At 42.9% G+C, this 22,244-nt stretch overlaps 1 protein-coding gene across 4 annotated transcripts in view; it reads left to right on the forward strand.

Moving 5' to 3' along the window:
- The window catches only part of SLC1A2 (solute carrier family 1 member 2), a 164,994-nt gene that overhangs the window by 107,803 nt on the left and 34,947 nt on the right, over positions 1–22,244 (forward strand). For all 4 annotated transcript variants that reach the window (XM_023185514.2, XM_023185513.2, XM_026454070.1 and 1 more), the window contains 4 exons: positions 716–868; positions 3,351–3,601; positions 10,102–10,270; positions 14,690–14,816. In XM_023185514.2, coding sequence (XP_023041282.1) covers positions 716–868; positions 3,351–3,601; positions 10,102–10,270; positions 14,690–14,816 — 700 coding nt within the window. The remainder of the gene's footprint in view (positions 1–715; positions 869–3,350; positions 3,602–10,101; positions 10,271–14,689; positions 14,817–22,244) is intronic.

The following is a 22,244-nucleotide window of genomic DNA, read 5'->3' on the forward strand; positions in this document are numbered from 1 at the left end:
TGTGGTCAAGCTTGGGCTGGGCGAGGAAGCAATATCTGTCCTTGTGGGTTATTTCTTTCTTTTTTCTTGCTTTTTTTTTTTTTTTTTTTTTGAGATGGGGTTTCACTCTTTTTGCCCAGGCTGGAATGCAATGGTGCCATCTCAGCTCACTGCAACCTCTGCCTTCCGGGTTCAAGCGATTCTCCTGCCTCAGCCTCCTGAGTAGCTGAGATTACAGGTTTCCGCCACCATGCCCAGCTACATTTTTGTATTTTTAGTAGAGATGGGGTTTCACTGTTTTGGCCAGACTGGTCTCAAACTCCTGCCCTCAGGTGATTCACTCACCTTGGCCTCCCAAAGTGCTGGGATTATAGGCATAAGCCACTGTGCCCAGCCCCTTATGGTTTATTTCTGTGGACAATTTCTGGCTCCAAGTAGACAAATAGCCTCAAAGAAGTTGGAGTCAAGTTGCCATTGTGTACTTTCATAAAGCCTTGAGAAGGTTCTCCTTGACTCTTTGGGTGCTGACTTTTTTAGAATAGTTGGAGGGATAGAAAGTCCTCTCGCTAGTCAACAAAATCAGCTTCACTTATCTAATGTTGTTTTTGTTAAACTTTGTTCATCATCTAATACTGCAGAAGCATGAGAAAGGTCAATGTTGCTGAAATAAGTGTCTAGAGTTAGTCATTTGATGAGGGTAAAAAATGAATTCAGATTGTTTTCCCCTTCCTTTTAGGTGTCATCCTGGGAGCAGTGTGTGGAGGGCTTCTTCGCTTGGCATCTCCCATCCACCCTGATGTGGTTATGTTAATAGCCTTCCCAGGGGATATTCTCATGAGGATGCTAAAAATGCTCATTCTCCCTCTAATCATCTCCAGCTTAATCACAGGTAAGATGACCTCACTAGTGCCTGGCTAACATGAGTCATACTCCTGCCCCAGCTTTTGGATTGACTAGAATCTCAATTTGGTTGAGGGAATGTGATCGTCTATGTCATTTCACTTCAGAGCTTTGGTTTTCCTGTCTCTGAAATAGGGATAATCAACCCTAAAGAAATGAAAGCTTGCCATCGATTAGTCAGTCTATTTATCTTTCTCTCCAGAAAAAAAAAAAAAAGGGAAAGGAAACACAGCCACATGTTACAAGTGATGATACCTCCAGTGGTTTTAATTTTTTTTTTTTTTTTTTTTTTTGAGATGGAGAGTCTCCCTCTGTTGTCCAGGCTGGAGTGCAGTGGTGCAATCTCGGCTCACTGCAACCGCTGCCTCCTGGGTTCAAGCGATTCTCCTGCCTCAACCTCCTGAGTAGCTGGGGCTACAGGCGTGTGCCACCATGCCCGGCTGATTTTTGTATTTTTAGTAGAGACAGGGTTTCACCATATTGGCCAAGCTAGTCTTGAACTCCTGACCTCATGATCCACCAGCCTCCAAAGTGCTGGGATTATAGGCATGAGCCACCATACCTGGCCTTAATTTTTAATGTCTACTTTTCTCACCTTTCTAAATTATATTTTGTTCAGATACTGGTAAAGGTAATAAATGGAAAAGGAAACTTTCTACTATTTTAATTGGGAATAGAGGGAGATTGGCATTAAAAATAAATGCAATGCTAGGTATGAAAGTCCTCTGAGTTTTTCAGAACAAAGGTACTCCTAATATGTGGCATCATGTTCACTTATTTTTGACTAAAATAATTAATTACTGTATTTGAAAGAATTTGGTCCTCCTCTGTGGGCTTATACTGATATTTTCCTCCTTACCAAACAATATTGCTGAAACAGGGTATACATTGGTGCCCTTTGGAGACTAAGCTCTGAGTTGAGGGCAGGAAGCCAAGCTTTGGTCCAAATTTGGGTACCAGCCAGCTAAGTGATCTGGAGAAGTTATCCCCTTGGACTGGTGAGGCTCTGATCACTCCAGGAGATTCAGGGGCTGAGCTGGGTTGTCAGACAGCCTCAGCTGGTTGACCAGTGACCCCAGTACCCGAAATGCTGGAACTCAGGATCAGGTACTTAGGGGCTTAGTGGGATCTTATCATTCCACGCTAGATTGAGTGAAAGGGTGCATTTACCATGAATGCTCCTCTCTAAACCAGATAGAATGTTCTCTAAGCCTGTTAACAGATCATACGTTGGCCAGCTTGGTGGGGAAACCTAGCTCCCATTGGCTAGAATTAGACTTTAGGTTGTAAAGAGAAGTAGGTCATACGTAGGTCAGCTTAATTTAGAGCAGCTCACATCACTAACTTCCTCCCCCACAGCAAAAAGGACGGACCCCCAAAAAGGGGTTCAATCTCTCTTTCTGGTAAAAGCAGGAACTGAAACTAGGAAGTGGACACATTGAAGAAACAATTGGAAAAAAACCCAGTGGGGCTGGAGTTTTTGTTAATTTGCTTGGAATTTCCTCTGACCTCCCTAGGTATAGAGGAAGTGCCCACCATTGGCAGGGTGCTTCACAGGGTGTTCCCTAATCCCTGCATGAGGCTGGGAACGTGGATCTTCATGCTTCACCTCGGAGAAATGAGAGGACTGGGCGAAATCTTTATTCTCAGACTCTCCATGTCAGTTACTAGTAATATATTCAAAAGACATTTTGAGTGTGGGACAGAGCTACTAACTTTTTAGTCTTCCAAGTGAGGACATTAAAACATAAATAAATAAACAAGTTAAAAACCAGCATGTACCAGCACCATCGCATTGCTTCATAAAAGAAAGGATAGGTTAAGACCAAAAAAAAAAAAAGTGGAAAGAACATAATCTCAGAATTAAAAATGGGTTGTCTTCAACTTTATTTTAACTCATTATTGCAGACTGACAAAAAAGTTGTCACAGACCATTTGTAAACTCTAAACAGGAGAATCTCCAACTCTCCCAGTTCTATAAAATCTTGAAAATCTCCCTGGAAAATAGAATGATAAATTATGGGTTTGACCAAATATTCAGTCCAGTCGGCCCTGCATATCTGTGAGTCCCTCATGTGCGGATTGAAAATATTTGAGAAAAAAAACTAATAAAAAATACAAAATAATGCAAGTTTAAAAATATAGTATAACAACTATGTACATAGCATTTACACTGTATTAGGTATTGTAGATAATTTAGAGGTGGTTTAAAGTAGACAGGAGGATGTGCATAGGTTATATACAAATATTACACCATTTTACACAAGGGACTTGAGGACCTGCAGATTTTGGTATCTGTTGGGAGTCCCAGAACCAATTCCCTCATCGATACTGAGGGAAGACTACAGTAGGGGATTTAATCAACCATTAACAAATTTGAGTAATATGAAGCTAATGTCATAGAAATGTAGACACAGGTCATTAGCACAAATGTAATAGAATTAATCCTTCTGCATTTCTTTTCAATCCAGGGTTGTCAGGCCTGGATGCTAAGGCTAGTGGCCGCTTGGGCACAAGAGCCATGGTGTATTACATGTCCACAACCATCATCGCCGCAGTGCTGGGGGTCATTCTGGTCTTGGCTATCCATCCAGGGAATCCCAAGCTCAAGAAGCAGCTGGGGCCTGGGAAGAAGAATGATGAAGTGTCCAGCCTGGATGCCTTCCTGGACCTTATTCGAAATCTCTTTCCTGAAAACCTTGTCCAAGCCTGCTTTCAACAGGTAATCCAGAGTTCAGATATTCTCTCTTCTCCAGTCCTCTAAGTTATCAAGGCGATAACTTAAGAGTCTATTTTGCCGGGCATGGTGGCTCAAGCCTGTAATCCCAGCACTTTGGAAGGCCAAGATGGGCGGATCATGAGGTCAGGAGATCGAGACCACCCTGGCTAACACGGTGAAACCCCGTCTCTACTAAAAAAATACAAAAAACTAGCCTGGCATGGTGGCGGGTGCCTGTAGTCTCAGCTACTCGGGAGGCTGAGGCAGGAGAATGGCGTAAACCCAGGAGGCAGAGCTTGCAGTGAGCTGAGATCCGGCCACTGCACTCCAGCCTGGGTGATAGAGCGAGACTCCGTCCCAAAAAAAAAAAAAAAAAAAAAGAGTCTCTTTTAACAGATCAACTCTGGTCGAAATTTTCTTAATATGTAATTATCTCTGTCTAGGCCCCGGGATTCTATGAGGTGGTTTAGGGCAGGATCTTGGGATTGGAGTCTCCTGGTTTTAACTTTTTTAAACCTCCTTTTTTTTCCCAGCTCACTTCATATCTTTTTGCTCTGGGATTGTCCTCCTTTTCTCTCTCTCTCTCTATCTCTCTCTTTCCTTATATCTATCTCTTCCTTTCCTTTTTGTGCATGAGGCTGGGAAATGTGTCTTTGAGTCATCCATGGGCATATTTTAATAGCCTTGCCCACAACTTTCTAGAGTACACAGGGGTTCTTAAACTTGGCAGTAAAGCCAAACCACCAATGGCACTTTTAAGAAAATACAAATACTGTACACAATCAGAATCTCCAAGGGATGAATCTGGAGTTTGGGTATTTTTTTAAATTGTGGAAGTAATACATGCAGATTATGAAAGATTTAGAAAGTATAGAAGTACATAAAGTAAAAGTTAGAAGCTTCTACTTTCCCTTCTCTAGAGCTACTTCTGTTGAGAATGTTGTTTCCTCCCCTATATTTTTCTTTTGCCACATATGCAAGTGTGCATAATCTTTAAAAGAATTCAACCCTGGCCAGATGTGGTGGCTCATGCCTATAATCCCAGCACTTCGGGAGGCCGAGGCAGGGGGATCATTTGAGGTTAGGAGTTCAAAACCAGCCTGGTCAACGTGGTGAAACCCTATCTCTACCAAAAATGCAAAAATTAGCTGGGTGTGGTGGCATATGCCTGTTATCCCAGCTACTCAGGAGGCTGAGGCAAGAGAATTCCTAGAGCCTGGGAGGCAGAGGTTGCAGTGAACAGAGCCACTGCACTCCAGCCTGGGAGACAGAGTGGCATACTGTCTCAAAACAAAGAAACAAAACAAGAATTTAACCCAAGGGTACTCCATTGTTCATAAAACGTTACATTTGACTTTTTCATTGAACAATGTTTTAAAGTCATCTCTTCTTTTTTTCATGATTGCATAATATTTTTAAAGGATAAATTCCTAGAAGTAAAAATGCCCTATCAGGAGTTTTATATTTTGAGTTTGCTGGCTGTTGCAAAATGGCACTACAAAAGTATGTAGCAGTGGGTACAGATTCCTTAGCAATGTGTACTCTTGCTTGCTGCATACACACCTATACATTTTTTTAAGCTTGAGATTTTTTAAAAACAGGTGATTCTGCTGAGTGGAACCACTGAGTTAGCTGAGTAGGCACCATCCACTACCCTGTTTTCTAGCCCCAAGGCCTGCTTAGGCTAGAACACACTCCACACACGCCAGTTCCCATGAACCTGGGTAGAAAATAAGCTAAAACCAAGCAGTCTCCTTCAGCCATTTCCAAGCACAGAAGAATGAGCTTAGGAAACAGGTAGCTTAGAAGAAAAGTGTGTATTCCTAGCTGTCTCCAAAATGTAGTCCTTAACCATTGCTGAACCCAGATTACTCTGGGTTGGGATATGTTCCCTAGTTTCAGATACCATTTTAGTGGTACATGTAGCATGAACCTATGTTAAAGGAAACCACTCCAGGCCAGGGAAGTTGGATGCAGAAATAAATAGAAATAAGCTGGAGGAGAAGGTATTTACTGGGCCCCATCTGTATAGCATGTTTGCTCCTCAGCCAGCCTGCTCAGAAAGATGAACTGACTTGCTTTAGAGTGAGACACACAATTGGGTGCTGTCCATTCTTAACGTTTTGGAGAGAGTGTTCTGGGATCGCAGCTGCAGGAGGCTGAGCTGGTAGTAGACTGGGGGAGAGTGGAGCATGGGAGGGCCTGGGAAGGACAGATTTGGACTCAGTTCTGTGCCTGGTCATGCCATGCTCTGTGAAAAAAGGAAAGCAGGACCAAGAAGCAGGCAGGCTCCTGGAACTATTGCTCTGGTCTTGGAGTGAACTTTTGTGGAGCTGGCCACACTCACACTCGGTGAGCGTTATGGTGGATGGGCAGTCTTTGCATGCAGCCGCCCGTGGCAAGAGGTGCTGTCTGCCACTCTGGAATAAAGACATGAGCCATTCCCTTCCCCATCCTGGCCCTGACCCCAACTCTCCTTTGCCAAAATTCATATGAGGACTGAGCCCTGGTCCCCCAGTAGGCTCAGGATCAAGGTCCCTTTGGGTTAGGACAACCTGAAGAAGAATGGTGTAGAATCCACCTCAGGGAGAGAATGGGAACAGATTCCTTAGGCCTGGGAGGAAGGCACTGAAGAGGACTTGAGGACAGGAAACTCTTTTAAAGGGACATGGCATTTCCAGAGAGAAAGGGTGAGAGACATCTGTGTCCATGAGTACAGCTAGAAGTGATTTAAAATAACCTGTCTTGAGTGGAGGAGGCTCCCTGACCAGAGTTGGAAACAGAGATGTAAAGAGGAAGATGAGCTCCCCCAAGAGAGGAGACTGCCTGCTCCCAGGTGACAGGGCCTGGTTTGCCCAAGTCAGGTGTCTGTGTCTTTGTGAGCAGGGAGGTCTCCTGCTTGCTCTTTGGGGCTTACTCTGAACTAAAGTGAGATTTCCAAGAGAGTAACTGGCTGTAAGATATGGCCTTACAATATTAAACCCAGAATCACCTGTTTTTAAAAAATCTCAAGTTTAAATTCTGAAGGAAAAGAACATGGATTCTTTTCCTCCAGAAAATTCAGTGATTTGTGTATGTTCACTCGGCCAATACTTGTGAGCAGGACGGGCTGCCAGGCTCTCTGCTTTGCACAAGGATGCCATGGGGGAGGAGAGAGATGAGGACTCTGCCCCAAGGAGCTCACTTACATTAAAGGGGAGGGAGGTAGACCAAAATAAACATCAGGGAAACACAGAAGAGACTTAGACATTGAGACAGGTGTTCTCTGAGGGCTAGAGGCAGGATGATAGGCTGGTGGTAACTAAGGGAGATGTTTGAGCTGAGAGGATAGGGGATCAGAATGAGTTAGGCCTACAAAGAGCTGGGGAAAGACGCTTCTCAGTAGAGGCACACATATGCAGAGGCTGAAAAGTACTTATAATGTTCAGAGAAGAAAAAGGAGGCTGTGTGAGGCCAGTGTTGAGGGTACAGAGACTGGAGGAAGGTGAACTCAGCTCAGGCATGACTTGGTGGGGGAGGGGAAGCTAAGGATATAGACAGGGCTATAGATAGCCACACTTATCTATAGACTGTATGTAGATAAGAAGAAAGCTGAGTAGGTAAGTTTATGATTTTGCAGGTTTTATGGTGAGACATGATGGTGGCTTAGGGTCAGGGAGACTGGAGTTGGCACCTGCTATGCTTTCGATGTCTGTCTCTTCCAAAATTCATGGTGAAATTTAGTTGCCATTATAACAATATTGATAAGTGGACCCTTTGGGAGGTGATTAGGCCGTGAGGTCTCTGCTCTCATGGATGGGATTAATGCTGCTATAAAAGAATGCGTTTGGCTTCTTTGTGCCTCTCTTTGCCTTTCTACCTTCTTCCATGTAATGATGCAGCAAGAAGGCTTTTGCCTGATGATGATACCTGCATTGTGTACTTCCCAGTCTCCAGAATGGTGAAAAAATAAATTTCTGTTTATCATAAATTATCCAGTCTTAGGTATTCTGTCGTAGCAGCACAAAACAGACTAAAACAGCAAATACATGAAGTTGTGTAACCAAACAGGTTCTGTGAATCAGGAACTCAGGCAGAGAACTAGGCCTGTGTTCAATGTTCCTATCCCCTCAACTTCAACTTACACTACTGGCCTGTGCTGTTTGGAATCTGGATTTCTGGAGTCAAGCATAACTCATCTTGAATCCTGCCTCAGCAACTAACTAGCAAGCTGCCCTTGAGTTGAGGGGCTGCTATTGACCTAAGACGTAATGGATGTCAAACAGGTAGCAGCTGGCCTCCTGCCTGATCCTGACAGCCACCATTCATTTAGATCCATGAGGATTTCTCTTTTTTTTTTTTTTTTTTTTTTGAGACGGAGTCTCGCTCTGCCGCCCAGGCTTGAGTGCTGTGGCCGGATCTCAGCTCACTGCAAGCTCCGCCTCCCGGGTTCACACCATTCTCCTGCCTCAGCCTCCCGAGTAGCTGGGACTACAGGCACCCGCCACCTCGCCCGGCTAATTTTTTTTGTATTTTTTTTAGTAGAGACGGGATTTCACTGTGTTATCCAGGATGGTCTCAATCTCCTGACCTCGTGATCCACCCGTCTCGGCCTCCCAAAGTGCTGGGATTACAGGCTTGAGCTACCGCGCCCGGCCTGAGTATTTCTCTTTTAAACCAAATTTAGGCTTCTTTAGCGTTCTTAGGATAGGTCGACAGTTGACTTTGGTCTCCTTTTCTTTCCTGGGAGCATGACTCTGCTGTTCACGGAAGCTTCTCTTGTGATCCTTCCTGCATTCACTCTTCACACCAATGTTGCCCAGATGAAGGGGCCACATTGAGGGGAGAAGTGAGCTGCCTGTTCTTCCCTCACACAGCTGGCCCTAGGCTTCCTCTCTCCCTGAACTGGTACATGTGGCCAGGCTAGAACAGAGAGCACTCTCCTGTCCTCAGAGAACACTGACCTCCCTTCCCTTCCATTTCGGATAACTGGCAGTTCAGCTTTGCTTCCTATGGAGCCCAGCACAGTAGGATTGGATCCCCATAGCTTAACGTACAGCACAGGCTGTGGAAATAACTCAATGGAGATGAGGTCATCTGAGTTGAAGTCCCAGTTCTGCCCATAACTCCATGACGTCCAACAAGTCACTTGACTTTCCCATGCATCTTCTTCCGTATCTATTCAGGGTTCAGCCATCTGTTACCTACTACATGCCGGCACTGACATTCTAGGATTCTGCATTGAGTTCTATTTTAATGCCCCTGGAGGTGGTGTTTTTTAGCCTCAGATGTGGATTTTTATAGCACTCTGCATGTAGGGTGCCTGGCACCTTTAAAAATAGGACCACTGCCATGGATGTCGAGGAATAGCGGGAGAGGTTCCTTGTGAGTCATCTGACAGAGATGCTTGGGGAACGTTGAGCAAGGCTTGGCATCACTGCTCAGAAGGAGCGGCTGTCTTCCCACCTTGAATTTGGATCTGAAATATGAGCAAATGCTCCTGCCATGGTGGCTGCTGGCAGCTGGCACTCTTGGTGCCCAGATGGAGATTTCCAGCCGAGCCTGGCTCTAGAAGGAGCCCAAACTGAGGCAGCCTGTGATGCCCCTATCCAGTGGGGACCGGGTTGGGGGGAAAACAGGTGGATCATGAGTTGCTGATCTGATCCCTGCCAAGGCTTCCTATTCTTAACCAGAGCCAGGGCCCATCACAACTGGAAGGACCATCTAACTAGGTCTCACAATTGGGAAGAGCATCCAAGTTAGACATTTCATACTGTTTCTGAGCTACAATCATAGGAGTGAAAGAAGACATTTATCCCCCAAGTTTAAGACTGTGTCCTATTATTGACCGCAGTACTTATAGTACATTTGCAAATTATTTTTATACATTCTATACTTATGAAATCGTGTCATTTGCAGCAACATGGATGAGACTGGAGGTCGGTATCTTAGGTGAAATAAGCCAGGCACAAAAAGACAAATATTGCATTTCTCATTTATATGTGGGAGCTAAAATATTTGAACACATGGAAAAATAGTGGAAAAATAGATAACAGAGGCTAGGAAGGGTGAGTGCGGGGGAAAGGGAAAGGATGAAGAGAAGTAGCTTAAAGGGTACAAACATACAGAAAGATAGAAGGAATTCATTCAATGTTTGATAGCAGAGTTGGATGACTGTACTTAAAAAATGCATTGTACTCAGATGATAGACATCTTAAATGCCCTGATTTGATCATCACACATTGTATATACATGTAAAAAATTTCTCATGTACCCCATACATTTGCACAAATAAAAAATTCTGTAATTATCTGTGATTAGGACAATTGTATCTCACTGTGTATAATAAAACACCGCTTTGTAAATAGACATAGAAAATATTCTCCAGTTTTCATAACCTTGCTTTGGCATTTCTTAATTATTGTTAACCTGTTGGGAACCTTAAAATATATGAGTAGCCAGGCTTTTTTTTCACCTCATAGGCCAAACCTGAACTTTATGCCTTTTTTCCCTCCCTCTATTAGATTCAAACAGTGACAAAGAAAGTCCTGGTTGCACCACCGCCAGACGAGGAGGCCAACGCAACCAGCGCTGTTGTGTCTCTGTTGAACGAGACTGTGACCGAGGTGCCGGAGGAGACTAAGATGGTTATCAAGAAGGGCTTGGAGTTCAAGGATGGGATGAACGTCTTAGGTAGGCCAGCTGGTGGTCCGGGATTCTGCTTCCCTGTCTATGGCTGGGCTCTCCTGCACTCCCTTTTCAGAAAGATGACTCGGCTGTCCTCTAGGTGGAGCAGGAGGCTCTCTCTGGGGAGCAATTTGAGGGTCACTGTGACTGAGAGCTGAGTGATTTAAGGAAGAGGAAGAAGGGCAGAGGAGACCATGAGGGGACAGGGCAGCCAGAAGCTGGGTATGGGAAACAAAGGAGGGAGCTCACCATCATTGGGCACATTCCCTGACTCTCTGTGTGGTGTTAGAAAGTCATCTTCTCTGACTCTCTATGTTGTTAAGTGACACATCCATTGCTTTCATTTCTTAAGCATTTTTTTAAAAGCTGCCGCCAAGTACTGGTGCTGTGCTAGGTGCGGAGGCTGGACCACCGCAGCTCTCATAGTCTGCAAACAAATGCAATGCTACCAGGACTGTGAAGTGTTGGAATAGGTACCAGAGGAGCTTTATAGATTATCTTGTTTTACTTTCTGGGATCCCAGTGAGCTCTTTCTTCTAGCCTGGTGCCTTCTTAGCATGCCATCCTAGAGGTTTTTGGGGCTCTGCAGTTGGGCAGACCTGGGTTTGGATCCAGTATGGGCCACTTACTGGTTATCTGACCTGGGCAAGTTACTGCATTTCTCTGAGCTGCATTTGTAAAATGGAAATGGGATTGACATCTGTTTAGTAGATTATTGTGAGGATGAAATGTGATTGTGCATATAGGGCACAGTAGCACATGCCATGTGCTCTCTCCATATGAGCTCTGATCATTATTCAAAGTGGGTGGAGAGCTGAGGAGTTCAGTAAGAAAATACCTCGGTGAGGGACAGAGGTTTCTTACCATGTGAGCGGCTCTAGTCTGCCCAGTTTGCTCCCCTCCCACTCAGTGGGTCCACTCCCTTCCATAACCTCCATCCACCATTAGAATGGTGTCCCCTAGACAGGAAATAGGGGCATTTGGCCAAAACCTGGGAGAAATGGTGAATCTGGAAGGATGAAGTATGTTTATTTATCTAAGCACAATTTCTAAAGGTTTGGATGACAGCTGCTTAGAGATGAATGAGCTCAGTAGTCCTTTCACATTGTCATCTAAAAGATCACATGGCCTTGTCTCCTTAGTCGGGTTGTCAGATAAAATACAGAATGTCCAGATAAATTTGAATTTTCAATAAAAGGCAAATAGCTTTTTAGTGTGTGTCACAAATATTGGATGGGACATAATAATACTAAAAAAAAAGTATTCATTACTTACCTGAAATTCAAAAAGTAATTGAGTGTCATGTTCGTTTGTTTGTTCCAAATTTGGTAAGCCTACTTCTTAGCCATCCAGAATGGTACAGAGAAAGAGGAGAGAGAGGGAGCAGAATTGCATAGTCACCAAGAAGCAGAAGCGGATCTTTTTTTTTTGGCCTGGTAGGAAGCAGGTTGGGTGAGTGAGAGTGAGGGAAGAGATGAGCTGACTAGGTTGCTGGGCAATGGAAGATCAATAAACATTGTTTAACAACCAGTGGGAGGTGAGAGGTGGAAGGAGCGAGGAGAAGGAAGGAGAGTTCCTCTAGGGAGGTTTTGCAAATATCCCCAGCACCACTGAGCAGCTCTTCTACCTCACTGTCCAGCTATCTATGTCCCTTTTAGGACCTTCCTAACTCCCCCGTGGTCCTTTCTGGTGGGTCATAATTTAAAACACCTAACCCCCTTTTGTCAAAGTGTTCCTCAGTCTTCTCCATACTCTGGAGGAGCTTGAGGCCATGAACAATGGGGACAGGGCTTTGGAGTGAATCATTCAAAGACTTTCCTGGTTGTTTCCAGAGTCTTGGTGGATTCTGGGAAGTCACAGGACCTTTGGCTCTACTGGGGAGTTTCAACACAACTCACTACTCTGTCACCCCAGCGGCCAAGTCCAAGAGGGTTTTGTTCAGATGGAACACCCCCCATTCCAGTGAGCAATTTCAATTAGGCAATGTTTACAGAGAAAAACTACAAGCTGAATATGGTTTCCATCCAAGTGCAGATCAAGGCTCTGGAAAGCCAAGGGAAGTTAGACTGTTGAGAAATTTCCCATTTACAAATCATGGCTGAAATAAGGTTCTTTCCACAGTCTTCTGAGGGTGGAGATAGTCGCTTTTTTTATTTTTTAGTTTTGCTGTCTTTCTTTTTTTTGGCTTTGGAAAGTCCCGAGGATTAAGCACTTGCAATAAGTGAAGATACAACCCCAGTTCTTGCCTCCCACTTCTTTAAGGAACCACTTCTCTCCTAAAAAACCTCCAGAAACAATTTTGGGCTCCACCCTTTCCCAACTGCTTAGATCAACTCCAACTCTTCCTTTAAAAACCTCTCTCTCATAGATATGGCCAGTTTCTGCTGACACTGAATGGAGCTTTTTTTATTCCAGTTCTTTGGGACCTTGATACCTCAGGCATTTTTTTCTTAATTTCAAATGAAATTAACCAAGTAATATGAGCTATTCTCAACCAGAATATTCAGATTGATTCTCTCTCACCACCCACCTAGCAGACTCCTCTCCATGGGCTTGAGAGAAGGACGTGGGAATGGCTTGAAATTGACTTTGTACATTACTGCAGGACTAGTTCCCTCTGTCCTGGATCTAATCTTCCCTAAGCCTTTGTCTTTCCAGGCCAGTAACTCACTTGTGAAGTCATTTGTCAAGCTTTCTAGCTGAGAGCAAAAATAGGAGATACTAAATGTGAAGGATTAGCAACCCCAAGTGCAAGTGATAGATTCTTTTTGCTGAAGATAGAAAGGATCCAGCAAAGGGTAGTTAGACAATCTGGGTTGATATGTGTTTGGTGTAAAGAGGTTAATGGGTTAGATGACTAGGGAAAGGGTAAAGTCAAAGGTTCAGAGAGAAGGAATTTCCTGCTAAGAGAATCAAATTATGATGCTAAAATTTACTGAATATGGGTTAAGGCTTTAGGCATAACTGGACACCATAGGAAACTGGATATAATAGGGAGGGACTGGAAATTAGGACTGCCAAATTGAGCAGGTTAGGTGTGGAGAAGAGGAAAGAGAAGAAGGCTCATACTTCAGAGTCAGAGAACAAGTCAGGTGGGCAAGCAAAGTCCTGTAGCCAAGGACATAGCAACATTGATTTATAGAACATGTAAGTAGTAAGAATTGAGACCTTAAGACTGGCAATACTAGATCAGGGATCAGAGGTCAGGGAGCACATGGGGATTGGCAATTAAAAATCCAGACAGCCCCCAGGCACTACTGGAAACACCTGTAAGCCACACAGTGTACCCCAGTCCCTGGATGCATTGGAGTGAGACTCCAGGCCTGAGCATGAAATACCAAGGGAGAGAATGGAAGGGACCAACAGGAGTGGTAGGAAGAGCAAAGCCAGGCCTAGCCTTGGAGGAACTAAAGTGTAGGGTAGATTCCCAGGACCTCAGGCACAGGGGATGAGGTGAAACCAACACAGAAGTAAGACTCATGGTTGGGTATTGGAGTTGGTCCAAGACCTAGTGCAATGTGATGCTGACATGAAGAGGGCAGAGATGAAGCTCCTTAAATCCTTTCTGGGGTTAGGATTGACCCCGGAGGCTGATGTGAGGCTGGACTTAGATACAAGTCAAGAATGTCAAGTGAAGGAAGAAGAGAGTGGAGAGACTAAGAACTAGCAAAATCTGACAGTGAATCTATATTCTGTGTTTATGATCCTGAAAAATCAAATCAAATAAAAAAGAAAGCATTCTAACCACTTCAGTCATGAAAAGAATTGTGACAAATTCATAAATAACAGATTACATTTTTAAAAAACTGGATAAAATGGAGTTTCGGATTTTTTATTGTTTTCCCTTTGATTTTTCAGTATTTTTTTCTCCCTGTCATTTTATGTATGTAGTAATAAAAAATAATTTTACATTTAGGATTTTGTAAGAGTGAAACATACCAGCCATGCGTTGATTTGGGATAATACCAAAACAAGCTAGATGTAACTCTAGCAAAGAATTTATTGGCTAATTGGTCTCTGCTATTCCAATATTGGCTCCAAAGTTTGCATGATAATCCCCAAGTCCCAACAAGCCTTTACTCGTTAATCTGTGTAATAATGGAATCTGCTTACATATGACTTCATAAGTGAGGGGAGGGAGAAGAGAGCACCTTTTAGTTCGGAATGAAAATGAATACATTTTCCTGAACCTAACACTGCTTACAGTTTAACTTGCTCATGTGGAAAATGTTCAAGAAATCCATAATTATCCAGGGGAAAGTTACATTCAGTATGAAATACAATGCTTTTTTCTTTTAATGTCTAATTCATAGGGTAACCAGCAGTGAGAACATGGCTCCATACATTTGGGAATGGTAAAGAATGAGGAGAAAAAAATACATTCTTTGTAATTTTTCCTTCTGTGTAATGTGATTCACCCAACAGGTCTGATAGGGTTTTTTATTGCTTTTGGCATCGCTATGGGGAAGATGGGAGATCAGGCCAAGCTGATGGTGGATTTCTTCAACATTTTGAATGAGATTGTAATGAAGTTAGTGATCATGATCATGTGGTAAGTGGCCTTGTTCTTACTTCTTCTTAGCCATGGGTTGAGAAAGCCCTGGGGTCCCCAGAGGATACTGGAGCTCTCCCTGCAGGAACAAGTTGGCATAGGCTGATCAAAGGTCTTTCCAGAAAGACCTTGAGAAAGGGATGAAAATATCTTTTTTGGAGCTTCCCCTAGAACAAGGGCAGACAAATTATGCCCCTTGGGCCAAATCTAACCTACTGTCTCTTTTATATGGCCAGCGAGTTGAGAATGGGTTGTATATTTTTATGTAACTGTTTTAGTTGGATTGCTATAACAAAGTACCAAAAACTGGATGGCTTAGAAACAACAGAAATTTCTTTCTTATGGTTCTGGAAGCTGGAAGTTCAAGATCAGGGTGCCAGTATGGTTGGGTCTGATAAGGGGCCTTTTCCAAGTTGCAGACCAACTTCTCATTGTATCCACAGTTAGAAAGATATTTATTTATTTTTATTTGAATTTTATTTCATTGTAATTTTATTGAGACAGGGTCTCACTTTGTCACCCAGACTGGAGTGCAGTGGTATGATCATGGCTTACCGCAGCCTCAACTTCCCTCATTGCAGCTCAAGTGATCCTCCCACCTCAGCCCCTCAAGTAGCTGGAACTACAGGTGCACACTACCATGCCCAGCTAGTTTTTGAAAATTTTTTGTAGAGACGAGGGTTTCACTATGTTACCCAGGCTGATCTCAAACTTCTGGGCTCAAGTGATCTTCCCACCTAGGCCTCCCAAAGTGCTGGGATTATAGGCATGAGCCACTTCGCTTAGCATAAAAAGAGATTCAGAAAGCTCTCTGGGGTCTCTTTTACACAGTCATTGTCTTTCCATCTGTTATAACAAAATACCTTAGACTGGGTAATTTATAAACAATAGGAATTTATTGCTCACCCTTCTGGAGGCTGGCAAGTTCAAGATCAAGGTACTAGCAGATTTAGTATCTGTTGAGGGCCTATTCCTCGTAGTTGGCACCTTTGTGTGTGTCCTCACAGGAAGGGGAAAACAGGCTCCCTCACGCATCTTTTATTAAGAGCACTAATTCCATTGAAGAGGGCAGAGCCCTCATCACCTAATCACCTCCCAGATGGTTCACCTCTTAACACCACTGCCCTGGGAATTAAGTTTCAAATATGAATTTGGGGGACATATGAATTCAACATATGAATTGCAGTTTTTGCCATTACTTTCAATGGCAAAAACCACAATTACTTTTGCACCAACTTAATAATTAACTTGCCTAAGATTATTATAGCTAGGTAGAGGAAGAGCTATAGTTCATATTGGTATCAAAATCCTTGATACCTAAGCAGGTAGGTTTTTTGGTTTGAATTGTCTAAACAATATTGTTTCCCCTTTATTTCACGTGTGTTTATAGTCAGTGACTCTGAAATCTAGGGGAGCCTAGGAGAGCACGAGGATCTACTCTCTCATCGTGGAAGCTCTGTCATCTTCAATCATAGGAAACTTTCGGTGTCCCCTATCCATCAGACAGAAAGCTTTTTACTTGCATTTGTTTCAGATCCCTAGGATGGTCCTGTATGTCTGCCTAGAAAAAAATAAAACCACTCTTAGACCAAGTCATACCTGTGTTCTCTTTTCCACCGGAATTCTGGGTTACCTATTCCCCATGTTTGCATGTTCCAGGCCTACCCACCTTCTTTGCCAAACCTCTTCTGATCCTTTTCCACTTTTCTGTAGGTGCCTTTCATGGAAATTCCAGCTGCTTTTTCTCTTCTTCTTTTTCTTGTCTCCCACCCCACATCACAAGGACAAAAATCTGTTCTTATTTTTTATCTCCACAGAACCAAACATGGTGATGTGCCTGTAGTCAATTGTTACTAAAACTTTAGGAATGAGTGGGATAGCTGAAAACTCCAAGATTTCTCACTATCTCTAACTCACTATTTCATAAACAATACCACTAACTCACTATTTCATGAACCATATTTAGCAGACCTGGCTTGTTCAGATCATTGTTTTACAGTGCTTTTAAAACACAGAAAGGATGCTAGTGAAATAACATGTTCTCTTTTATGATTGTACTGATTCTTCAGCTTCTCAGGCAATGCTGGATTTCTGGATATTTCTTTTGTATGAAGATTTGGTAATATGGTGGTGTTGTAAAACATATATATAGAGAGAGAGAGAGAGAGAGAGAGAGAAAGAGAGAGAGAGAGAGATATGGAGAGAGACAGAGAGAGAGAGACACAAAGTCTTGCCCTGTCGCCAGGCCGTAGTGCAATGGTGTGATCTCAGCTCATTGCAACCTCCGCCTCCTGGGTTCAAGTGATTCTCCAGCCTCAGCCTTCCAAGTAGCTGGGATTACAGGTGCATGCCACCATGCCCGGCTAGTTTTTTTTAATCTTTATTAGAGACAGGGTTTTGCCATGTTGGCCAGGCTGGTCTTGAACTCCTGACCCTATGATCCGCCCACCTCGGCCTCCCAAAGTGCTGGGATTACAGGTGTGAGCCACCACTCCCAGAGGTAAAATGTATTTTTTAAGTCCTTCAGATTCATCTGAGTCTGTTGAGAGTTTAGTACATAATACACAATGCAGAATAAGTCTCTTGCTTAAACATTAGGATTTTCCATTGTTTCCTAGAATTTCTAGCAGATTACGCATCCTTACTCCAAATATGCAGCCCGTATGTCTGTAATATGATGCCAATAACATGGACAAAGTGTGTGTCCTTCCTACGTCCATACCAATGTGATTTCCACTAAACTCTTGCAGGAAAGAGAATCTTCTAGGACATCAGATGAGTCAGTGGGATGAAGTGTAGCCTCCCTCCTCCCCAGAGATGGAGGGTGGTGGTATGAATTAAGAAGTTTCCCATTTGTTGAAACCAGAACTCCTAAATACTTATTATCATCTTGGGAGGTAAAAAGTGGTTGTGAGGCAGGAGTAAGACCCTAGTATGATTTCTGACAGCTGTTTGGTTACTTCATCTAGGCTCATAGTCAGGACGGTGTCACGTGACATGAGATGCCAAATCTACACATTTCTTTAATTCTTTCACTGCCTCATCAGCATCAGTATTTGATAATGATGTGTGTAAAAAGGTTCTGGATAAAACAGTTAACTACTCTTTAACTGATCCCTCAAAGCTTAAAAATTCAGAATTCTTTTGTATTCTTTTCTATGTAGCAGTTATAATAGTAATAATAGCAAAATGTAACATTGAAAAGATTATAATTGTTTTTGTTATTAAATTATAAATTAGAATTACTAACTTCTTGTTATATGCTCAGTACTATTTCAATTACAGTACATGTACTAACCCATTTATTACTGAGGAAACAATTATTATTAAATAACTTAAATTTACCAAATTCCTGCTAAATACTTAATATTACTCCAATTATTTTACATGCATTAGCTCATTTATTCTTCACAATAGTACTGAACAAAAATATGTGCTTTTGTTAACCCATTTACCAAATGAGAAAACTAAGCACAGAGGGTGACTTGCCCAGTATTATGGAGCTGTGCAGAAGTAATACCTACATCAATTTCTTTTTTACTTCAGACTGGATTGAATCCAGGATCCTCCTATTGCAAGCTGTGTGACTTTAGGCAAGTTAGACCCATTCTAAGCCCCAATATTCTGATCTGTAAAATGGGATGATTCTAGAATCTATGCCATAGGTTGCTGTGAGAATTAAGACTGTGACCAACAGTCATGAAGTACCTTTTTGGTGCTGGGAACTGTCTAAGCACTTTACATGGATTAGTGTTATAGTAATAGCTGTTTGCTGTTACCAATATTATCATCAATTCAATCCATATCCTTTGTATCTCTGTGTTCATGAATTCTTTAAGAAACTTGAAAACCCCTTAATTTTTGTATGATTTTCATATCCTCATTTTCTTATGAGGTTATTTAAAACATTTTTTTCAAAATTTGAAAAACTTAAACAGAAAGTAAAATGTTTCATAATCTTGTCCCTATAAAAACATAAGTGAGAAGTAAAATCTCTACCTACTCTTCCAATTCCTTCTTCCAATAAACCACCATCCATCCACACTGTTAAAGAAAAAACTATTCAATGACACTTGTTAAAACAGAGTAAGGCAGATTTTATTCAGGATCATTGCAATGAGCACAGGGACCACAGCAATGGGATTTTGGAATGGGGGAGAGAGATTGGCCTCACTTGCAAGTACAACATGGGCAAGTGGGAATTTATAGGCATGGAGCAAGGTGGGGGCAGTGGATGGTCTGGGGTAAGGAGTATTTTGGCTAAACCAACCCCACAGGATTCTAGCTGAAGGCCACAGGGTGACCAGACATCGTCTGGGGGAGGATGAAGAACCTGATCAGATTTGAGGGTGATCAGATTTTGAGGACGGAGGTTCTTGCTAACCTGACTTAGATGAGTTTTTTGCTAAACCGGAATATATAAGGTTTAGCAAAGAGCCCAGAAGAGGCCAGAAGAAGGTTCAGAAGCCTAACTAAAATTTGGTCACACAAAGAATCTTTGTCAATCCATCTATTTTTTTTCATTCAATAAATATTCTATTCTGTGCAGGCAATGATTTTAGGTACTGGTGATATAATGGTGAATAAGACAGAGAAAGGTTCTGGCCCTCGTGGGGCTTACATCCTAGGGAAGGGAGAGAGGGAAAGCCAAAAGGGAGCAAATGGGAGCAGATTGTCTTCGTAGCATTTATTACTAATTCCAATAGTCATTAAGTGCCGTGCAATAGCGAGAGATAGTGATGGGGGTAGAAGCGATGGGCCACATGGTGCTGTCTGGGAAGGTGACCTTTAATGAAGAGCTGCAGAGTGAGCCAAGCAACCTAGTAAAGAACTGAGGGGAGAATGTTCCAGGGGGAAGAAGTGGCAGGGAAAGGCTTTTGAGGATCAGAACAAAGGTCTAGAGAAGCTGCAGTGTGGTTGGTGAAAGGGGACAAAAGGAGGTACAGTTGGAGAGGTAGGCAGCAGGCAGATCCTCCAGGGTCCTGTAGGTCACTTTGATGGGTTGGAATTTCATTTACTTGCAAAAGGAAGTCCCTTAATCATAAGCCTGGAGGCTGTACAAACTGTTTCTCACTCTGTCTTGATGAAAAGTTCTAATCACAAATGGTAACTTTGAACAAAAATCACTCTTTGGGTAGCTGGAACACCTATCCCTAAATGGATTGGGAAAGATGAAGATTTGTAATACTTTCTGAGCATGGACAGCACCTTTTAGCTACTCTTGGAATGTGTGTTTAGCTCTATTGACAAGCTATTGGAAACGTGTGGGACAGCACCAGAGGGCCTTCACAGCAGGACTGAGAAAGTCCCTCAGCTTACCTCCTTTCCCATCATCAGTGACTGCCCCATCATCTGTCCCAGGCCTGTAAGTCCCAAATGAATTATTCCAGTGGGTTAAGACCTCAAAGATCCTGAAGAAATTGGAGCTAAGGTAAATGGTTTCCAAAAGGTCATGAAGTAATATCTGCATTTCATCAGTTGCAGTTAAGATTTTTGTTTCTTGAAATACTGGTTTTCAAACAGATCAGCATTACCTGGGAAGCTTGTTTAAAATATAAATGCCCCAAGGCCAGCTTCAGGACATTCTGACTCCGTAGGTGTGTGGTAAGCCCAGGGAATCGCATTGTTAACAGGAAGGCGGTGGTTTCTGACACCCGGACACCGACTGAATTCTAGGTAACTTGCCTGCTGTAGATGAGTGTGTTTGTGGAGTCCTGCGAGGGGCATCTTGGTGGGACCCTTAGGCTGGCAAGGGCTTTGAGACAAAGTAGGTGGAGGCTAGAATGTATACAGCAGTAAGAAAAAGACTCCACAGGCCAGTCCTGGATGAATCTGTGGCCCTGAAAACAGAGAACAGGAACAGCCTAAGAGCAGCATGGGAGCCATTCCCTCTCCCCAGCTCTCTAGCCATGTCCCTCTCATTTGGAAACTGGACCAACAATCACAGGATATTATTTGGCTTCAGAACTCCCCGTGCAGCCCTCAGCCTCTTTATGCACTTTGGTTTGTGATTTTGATTGCTGGCTTCATCTCAGAAGCTTTGAGTGGTGGCCTTGGGTGCTGGGCATTTGCCCATCCCTTTCCATGGCGTGTTATTTTCAATTAGGTAATTCATTGATATGGAAACCCAGGAACCCAGAAGCCTCAGTTTTAGAGTGAAGGCCTAAGTTGTTTGTTTTAAAAATGGGCGCAGTTGGTTGGCCACACCTGTAATCCTAGTGCTCTAGGAGGCTGAGGCAGGAAGATTGCTTGAGGCTAGGAATTTGAGACCAGCTGAGCAAAACAGTGAGACCTCCTACAAAAATAAAAGTAAACAAAAATTCGCTGAGAATGGTGGCATACACCTGTAGACCTAGCTATTCAGGAGGCTGAGGTGGGAGGATTGCTTCAGCCCAGGAGGTCGAGGTTACAGCAAGCAATGATTGTGCCACTGAGCTCCAGCCTGGCTAACAGAGTAATACTCTATCTCAAAATATAAAAAATAAAAAATAAATAAAATAAAAATAGGCACAAGAAAGTAATGGCCCTAAAAGACTTCATAGAACAAAGGTTCTTACCTTCTTCTACTTAATGCTCATACTATTCCCAGAGATCAAAGTGTTTGGATTAGCAAGGGCTTCTGCTTGCCATATTTATAAACCCTAACACTTCACTTTCTGGCCTTTGACTAACACTCTCCATTTACAATGGGGGCTCATGCTTTTCCCAACTGGCTAAGTGCCCCAGAGGTAAACTGTTACCTCTCTCTGTCCATCTGTCAGTGGCCCAAATACATTCTCCAGGATACTCTATAGCTAGTCTTTTTTTGGCAAAGAGCCTTGAAAGCATTTTCTCTCCATTCTACAAATTGCTTGTCCCAGGAGAGAAGGAAAATTGAATGGCACCCAAAACAGCTTATAGTAGTGTTTTTCTGGACATCTTTAAAGGGTGCTTGGTGCTTGGGAAAGAACTGATCTCTTGGTTTATGAAGGTAAATGCTTTTCTGCTTTATAGGAGGGTTCATTCTGCTTATTCACAGTCTCAGTGAACGAAGTTGATAATTGATAATTTATGAGATGTCCCCTTGATAATTTATGAGATGTTGTGACTATGGACACACCAGCAGAATATAAAACGGTGGGAGAGCCCAGGGTTTAATGACATGAGCACAGGTTTGTCTCAGACTCCCTAATGTCTAGGGAAGCAGTCCTCAGACTTGACCAGCCTGGACCCCACAGAAAGGAGAAGTAGGAGCTTCAGGCTAGATTCTCATATGGGAAGAGAACAGCTATGCTAATGTTTAATTGTGTCAGTTACAAATCAGTTCCTTCAAGATTAGGTTCCTCTTGAGAGAATATGTTGCTATAAAATCATCTTGCAATTGGGTATCCCATGAGATGTTCTAGAAAGCATCACTAACTCAGGCTTAATAAGCATGAGTGATGAGAG

This window comes from Piliocolobus tephrosceles, chromosome 13 (assembly GCF_002776525.5).
Source record: "Piliocolobus tephrosceles isolate RC106 chromosome 13, ASM277652v3, whole genome shotgun sequence".
Classification (NCBI taxonomy): Eukaryota; Metazoa; Chordata; class Mammalia; order Primates; family Cercopithecidae; genus Piliocolobus; species Piliocolobus tephrosceles.